The sequence below is a fragment of the Leptidea sinapis genome, chromosome 15 (genome assembly GCF_905404315.1).
Source record: "Leptidea sinapis chromosome 15, ilLepSina1.1, whole genome shotgun sequence".
Classification (NCBI taxonomy): domain Eukaryota; kingdom Metazoa; phylum Arthropoda; class Insecta; order Lepidoptera; family Pieridae; genus Leptidea; species Leptidea sinapis.
Window position 1 is genome coordinate 11334055 of NC_066279.1, and position 7663 is coordinate 11341717.

The 7663-nt window shown below is 34.5% G+C and overlaps 1 protein-coding gene across 1 annotated transcript in view; it reads right to left on the reverse strand.

The window, feature by feature from the left end:
- The window catches only part of LOC126968292 (zinc finger protein 595-like), a 53326-nt gene extending 46744 nt beyond the window's left edge, over positions 1 to 6582 (reverse strand). Inside the window, exons 1-3 of the mRNA XM_050813201.1 lie at positions 6466 to 6582; positions 3605 to 3722; positions 1016 to 1125 (exon numbers count right to left, since the gene is read on the reverse strand). Of these exons, the coding sequence (XP_050669158.1) occupies positions 1016 to 1125; positions 3605 to 3714 (220 nt within the window). The 5' untranslated portion in view covers positions 3715 to 3722; positions 6466 to 6582. The remainder of the gene's footprint in view (positions 1 to 1015; positions 1126 to 3604; positions 3723 to 6465) is intronic.
- Between the last annotated feature and the right edge of the window lie 1081 nt (positions 6583 to 7663).

The window sequence follows — 7663 nt, forward strand, 5'->3', positions numbered from 1 at the left end:
ACAACAAAAATATCTTGAATTAAAAATGGTCCGGTGTGTAGGTTCCTTTACAATCGGCAATCCCTTTGATTTTACAAACACATAAACATTCTCCAATCACAGAGCAGTAAAAATTTTAATCATGATATTCACATTCACACAATTCAAAGAGTAAAAATGCCGATAGGCCGAACTTTTTAACCTAAAAATATGCATTACAGAGTTTCATAATTGGATTAGAATTACCTATCTTTATTGGTAATTAAAGTAAATGCAAATATAGAATGATTTTCAATGTCAGCTAAAGAAAATGCACATACAAAATAACTTCGTCTTCATGGCAAAATGAGATTATAATTTTCCTCACAGTTGCAATGAGCAGTAGGCATTTTACTATTATCTGATATTATGTCACATCTACGTTATTCATCTGTTTTAGGTCAAAGAGAGTTCAGAAAAACAGCTGATAAGGGTTGCGGGATGCATAGTTTTTGCGACAACTGTGGACTTTAAATATTGAATTCAAATATAACTCTAATTCATTTCTGACTTCACATAGTCATTAGAGATGACCTAAGGAATGTCGGGTTCAAAGCATAGTATACCCTTTTTGATTCACGTTGTATAGATTGATGTACATATTATATTGGGTAGCTTTTCTATACATTAGTAATAATAGATCTTTGACTACAATACTTAAACTATTTTCATAAATTAAGTCTTTTTTATGGATAATAAGGAACGAGACGAGCAGGACGTTTAGCTTTTTATGGTTATTGACCGATGGTTATTACGCCGTGCCCAATACAATGCAGTGCCACACAGGATTATTGAAAATCCAAACAATTCTGAGCGGCACTACAATTGCGCTCGTCACCTTGACACATAAGATGTTAAGTCTCATTTGCCCAGTAATTCCACTAGCTACGGCGCCCTTTCAGACTGAAACATAATAATGCTTACACATTACTGCTTCACAGCAGAAATAGACGCCGTTGTAGTACCCATAATCCAAACCCTTAACTCCTTAACTCACCATAATCGCACAAGGGACACGGAAATACGGAGCCATCATCAAAGTCATGTTTATGTTCCTCGCCATGATCCATTACGTCTTTCACGTCGCTGAATATTTTGTCACAAAACCTACAATAAATTGTTTCAATATTATTACATCAGTTAGTCAGAGGTGCAACACATGTTACCGCATTAAAACTAGACATCTTATGAGCGTGAATTTTAGAAACCGATAAGTACCTAATGATCGTGAACGCAGCTATTACTGCAGTTTTATACTATCTCGTAAAAAAGAATGAACTTTAACAATACAACTATATATTCTAACTGGCGAATTATCTATAAATAACATATCTAATAAACTGATACTCATAAGGAAACTGCTGCTGTAAAGAAAAATAAAATGGCAAATATTACTAATCGAACTAAAGCTTGCTATTTTTTTAAGTTATTTAATAAGAAATAAGTTGTTACTACTGCACCGTACTGCTACGCAGTTCTACAATAAGCATTGACAATAGAAGTAACCTGCATTTCAATTCCTGACTTTTATCATTAGCAACTTGGTACTTCCCCAGAAACTCCTTAACCTCTTCATCAGCATCATCAAGATTATCAATCACTTTATCAATCTCAATCTCCGGTTCTACGATTTCTACGTCACTGGAACTATCTTTTACATCACCTCTCACATTTTCTCCATCAGTTCTTTGGTTAATATTCAATTCTTTATTCTGTTGAACCTTTTCTTCTGGTTTTTTCAAAGAAACGTCAGTATCCTTTTTAAAAATATATTGCTGGTTATTTTTTATTACTAAATACTCGTCAGAATTAAGAGATTCCGTAGGACTTTTAACAAGACAGAGCTTAAAGTTTTCCGCCAAACAGTTTTCGCAAATTATCTTCAATTGCATTGTCATCCGCTTTTGCGGCGAGCATCTATGTATACGTTGATCCTCGTTATCAAATAAATACATCTTTTCCAAATTATCTTCTACAATTCGACTACATATACAGCATTCTTGATTCTGATTTGAACCTAGGTCTGATTTACAAAACCAATTTTTATTTATAACTCTCAAAGGATCAGTTTTACGGGCATGCTTTCTTTTATCATAATTTATACTTTTATCATACGGTAAAGGAGTTACAGGAGAGTCTTTAAACATGTTCAAAACGTCTTCACGAGTGAAAATATCGTTTTTATTCTGATATTCGTTTGTTTTGTAACTCTCTTTACTCAGCGTCCTTGGAGATACCTTTTTTGAAACTGGGTTCAAGGTTGTATAAGTTTTAGCAACTGACTCCAAATATTTAGCAAAATGAGTTTCAAAATTTGACGTATTATTGCAAACTTGTTTAAATGGTATGGTATTCACGAAATTCTTTGGGCTAGAGTTTAGCATGGACCATCTAGAAGCAGGGCTATCCAGCGGAACATCTTTTATACTGACGTTCTCCAGATTTTCCGAACAATCTTCAACATAGTCATCATTGTACTGCACAAAAGGTATTCTCTCGGACGAGAGATCTATAATAGGGTCTTCATTGTCAAATTGTATCTGAGAAGCTCTGATCTGAGTGCCGTCATCAAGAATGTAAACCAAATCGTCATTGTTATTAGAATCAAGTACGGGATCGTATGCAGGTGCTTCAGAGGTAGTGCCCATGTGTTGTTCAGATTTTAGCAGAAACTGGTACATGTTATCATCTAATGATACAGGCTGATTGCCTGTTACAGAATTTAAGTCTACTTCAAAGCCTAGAAGGGATCTGCAATAACATATTCTTAGCAAATATACACATGGTGGGGCTAGCTACTCACTACACTATTTAAGCAGATCATAAAATTCTAGGACATTTTTATGGAAAATCGTTCGTATTGAAAAAATTGGACATCAAATTCTCAGTAAATTCGGCGCCCGGCTGAATGTTACCAAATGTATCTTGCTTTTTCGTTCATTGGCAACTTGGTGCTTAAATAAAAGGGATAACTCCCACACTTTGTCCAGCCTGAGGGCTAATTTAGATTCTTTCTTTAGAATTTTATAATGCACTTATAGTTTTCTCTAACTACTTTTCATTTTGAATAGGAGGACATACGGAAGGAGGAATACGAGATTTGATTACCTGATGGTAAGTGATCATTTTAGTGTACTTCCAATCAATTCAAGAGAATAATACGTGAGATCTCTTAAAATTAATTATAATTTTTTTATGACAATAAGGCCCGAGACGAGCAGGACGTTCAGCTGATGGTAATTGATACGCCCTGCCCATTACAATGCTGTCCAGCTCAGTATTCTTGAAGTAAGTATTAAGTCTCTTTTGCCCAGTATTTTAACTAGCTACGGCGCCCTTGGACCGATACACAATAATGCTTTTATTTATGAAAATAAGGGACGAGACGAGCAGGACGTTCAGCTGATGATAATTGATACGCCCTACCCATTACGCGCTCGTCACCTTGAGACATAAGATGTTAAGTCACATATGCCCAGTAATTTCACTAGCTGCGGCGCCCTTCAGACCGAAACACAGTTATGCTTACACATTACTTCACGGCAGAAATAGGCACGGCCAATATTGTTATGAGGGTTATACTCACTTGGCTTTATCAAGAAATAGTCTGAAGTCATCATGCGGATCAATCTTCAACGCCACTTCATCTCCATTAACGTTCTCCATACAGAGAACCAATGGTTGAGGGTCAGTCATCGCAGTAACTATTAACAATGATTAAATTATTTTATTCAAACGAAACAAATCTTATAACTATATTTACAATACTATAATTACATTAAATTACAACTATCATTACGGGGAAGTGTATCAAGAATTCTGGCAGCGCTTCCGCGTTGGATATCTAGGCTGATCCGTTGATCGAAATCGCCGTAACCCAAGCGGGGTTACCAGGTTGGGTGCCCTATTGAGGCGCGTAGATAGTATTTTGTAGATTCTCCGCGCCTCTAGGCCCCAAAGGCAAAGTGTCTCGACACCAAACGGCACAAAGATGTAAGACTCACTGAGGCCGACATATTTGCGACGTTTGCTGTCCCCAGCACCAACTGACGTAATTTGGACATGAAAAGAGCCAGTGTGTTGATGTAATTCGCGTCCCACACCAGCGGCCTTCCCCGTGCCCAAGCCACCAAGATCATTCCATTTGGACGCTGGCCACCGCTTTTATTTTATATTATGTATTACAATTCTATTACGATACTATTTCCTTAATTTCGTGTCTATACTCTTCTTCAATCTTTTATAGTGTAATTCGAATATTCACCTCAAAGGCCGGCAACGCATCAGTGTTGCGAACGTCCATGGGTGGATGCCTAATCATGTTCCATCACGTAACCCTCTTTCCCGTTTTCCCCCTCTTATATAAAAAAAATTGAGAAGCCGTGATTGCAATTTTTGGTGACAGTTTGTTATTCTTGGCTGCAGTTTTAACAAACAAACACGATCAAGCTTAGAGCATTTTTTATGCAAAAGGACGACAACCGGGCGTACTGGTCACCTGATGTTAAGTAATCACTTGCAACACCAGAGAAATCACAGGAGCGTTGCCGGCCTTTAAGGAAGGTGTATGCGCTTATTTTGAAGGTACCCATGTCATATCGTCCCAGAAACACCGTATAAGGAAGCTCATTCCACAGCTTTGTTGTATGTGGAAGAAAGTTCCTTGAAAACTGCACTGAGGAGGAACAGCACACATCCAGTTCGTGGGGATTATCATCATCCTAATTTGTGGCATGTCATGCGAAGGTTGAATTTGATAGCAGGAATTAGCTGAAACAGCTCCTTGGAACACTCCCAATATATATATATTGCATACCAAATTACAGCCTCCTAGTACTTAAAGCTTACCTAAGTTTTAGAGCAATGCTACAGACAGACTGACAGTCAGAAAAACTATCAGGCTTGCTTGTTTAATATTCATATTCACTATAAGGTTGCAGTCAAACTAATTTCATCAATTCGTTACATGACCAAATAAACACATTGAAACAAAATATATAATTTTAAAAGAGGTTGCAAGTTATCATTGTAAATGATCACAATAGTCCATGATCTACAAGAATAACAAACATTCAAATTCAAATATTTTTTTATTCAAAATATAATATATCACTTATTGAAAGTCAAGAACAACCACCCCATTCAAAAAATTATGCCTCAGATCTGTGAAGAACTGGTGTAAGCAACTCAGCAGGTTTCTTTTTTTAATAATAATATGGCTACAACAAAAAATATTGTACAGTAAATTATTTTTTTAATACCCTGAGGGTGGTCACTCCATTCTCAGTCTGTAGCATCATTAAGAAAGTCATTTATGCTATAGTAACCGTTTGCATATATTTTTTAACAATTCTTTTGAATTTCGTAATATATTTTTTTGGGATATACAACTATATCATATACTTCACCCACTAAAGACTTACTGACTCAACTTAGCCAAGTAGTATGCATAATAAGTTTATGTTTGTTCCTGGTGTAAACATTACTGTTTCTAGCAAATTCACATAAGTGCCTATGTATATACATAACACTATCAAAAATATATTGAAAGGCAACATTTTCAACAGGATTTCCAGGTTCCTCTAACATAACTATCATAACATTAAATACCCATTACAAAATATACAAGTGTATGATAGTCTATTCTAATAAAACAGGTTTGTTTGAGTTAGCACACTCATTACTAAGCCCCAATGTTGATATATTATGTTTATGTATCCAAGTACTCTGTGATCTGTCTTAATACACAAGCAAGGCCCCATAAGCCTACACTCAAGTTACAAGAAATTTTAAAAAGTTGCTTGCTCTGCCACACAATGCAATCCATAGAATGTTAAAAGGTATGTTAAAACATGATTGAAATTTTTATTACTGCATTATAATATTTAAGGATTATCAGTGAATTTCATGACAAAGGAAAAGTCAAATGTAATTAAGTCTTCACACATTACCAATCCATATTACAGGGAAAATACTTGAACCTTATAAGTGTAGGGTGTTCTGTATTTTTTTTTAAATTTAAATTAAGTATTTTATGGAAGGTCAGGACAAAGGAGCTTGTGGTTCACCTCTTGAGTCAATCTTTTACTAACTCAAATTAACTGGTATATCTTAGGAGTAATACATTTTATATGATTTATCAGTTTTTTATTCAATATTTTACTAAGGTTTACTTTTAATTTTAATTAAAAAGGTTTAGTTGTATTTATTTTTGGTAATGTGCAGACTCTCAGAGAATTGATAATTATTATACAATTATAAAGAAATTGTACCTATCAAATCTTTAAATTTAAAAAAATGTATAGGTCTCATTTGAAAAAAACATTTGTTGCTGGCCAGTTCATGTTAGGAACGGAATATTATTTAGTTTTAGTCAGTTTATGCTCTTAATATGTAAATATGAAAAAATTAAATAATTAAACAACCAATTAAAGCAATATTACTCACAAGTATGTTATTTCCTTCGAAACTATCTATATTACAATCTATAACTGGCATTCGAAAATAAACAAATGAGATTTTTACGTCAATTTTTCAAAACAAAACACTATCAAATTTTAAAACACTGGCGCCCTGTGCGTAAAATTCGCGTTCGCGATTAATACCACAGAGTACTTTGACTGTTAATGTACAAAGAGAATTTTGAGTGCATATTCTCTAGAAATTAGAATCAGTAGTTGCATGTTTATGATGGATATATTTGGTATTTTGAACTATTTCATATTTATTGAAGAATATTAGATTAATAATTTGATAATAAAATCAATTCGACAATAACGATTTCGCCTCATGTACACTAATTTTATTCGGTCAGTCAGACTATTTCGTACCTACGTCATATCTGGTAGTACAAAAATATTTGCTAAAGGGCTCTTAGGGTCAAATAAAACAAAGGAAACGGAGATATTTTTTGTGCGTTCCACAACTTTTATTTCAGTCATCCGCAGATCATATCACAAGCATTTTTCAATAGTCAGAATATTCTTTGCCGTAAATGGTGGAGACATGTTATACTTGGCTTGTATGACCTAAAAATAAAATTTTGTACCTATATTTATGATATTGAAACGTTTACCTAAAGGACTTCCTGGTATAATGAAAAAAAATGTGTGTACAAAGTATACATGTTAGAAGTGAAACTTCTTTGGCAAACTAATTTATAATCTCATTTATATTATTTGAACTTATGTGTATGTATATTAATTATAATTTTAAGTAACTGTTTACACACTGTTTAAATACTAATAATAACGTAAAAACATAAAAAATCTGCGCTTACTGTAATACAAGACGCTATGCGACAGAATTGCCATCTAAAGTTCTGATATTTAACTACTAAACAAAAACATGAACCAATAGCGTGAATTTTTTCTCGATCTCCCTTTCTCGCTCTCTACTGTCGCTCCACAGCGATGTGCTTCATGCTAAGTTCACCCTTTCTGACTGTCTCTCAATCGCTCTCTCCCTCTTCTCGGACAAAAATGTCCCACATTTTCACTTCAATTAATTTTATTTTGCGTTGCACTTCAATACGCAAAATAAAATTACCTTCATGCGCGTAAAAATCCAAAAGAAGTATCAATTCAAAAAACTGAGCCAAATCCGTTTGATGGCATCGATAAGGCATTGGTTTGGTGGATTTCAT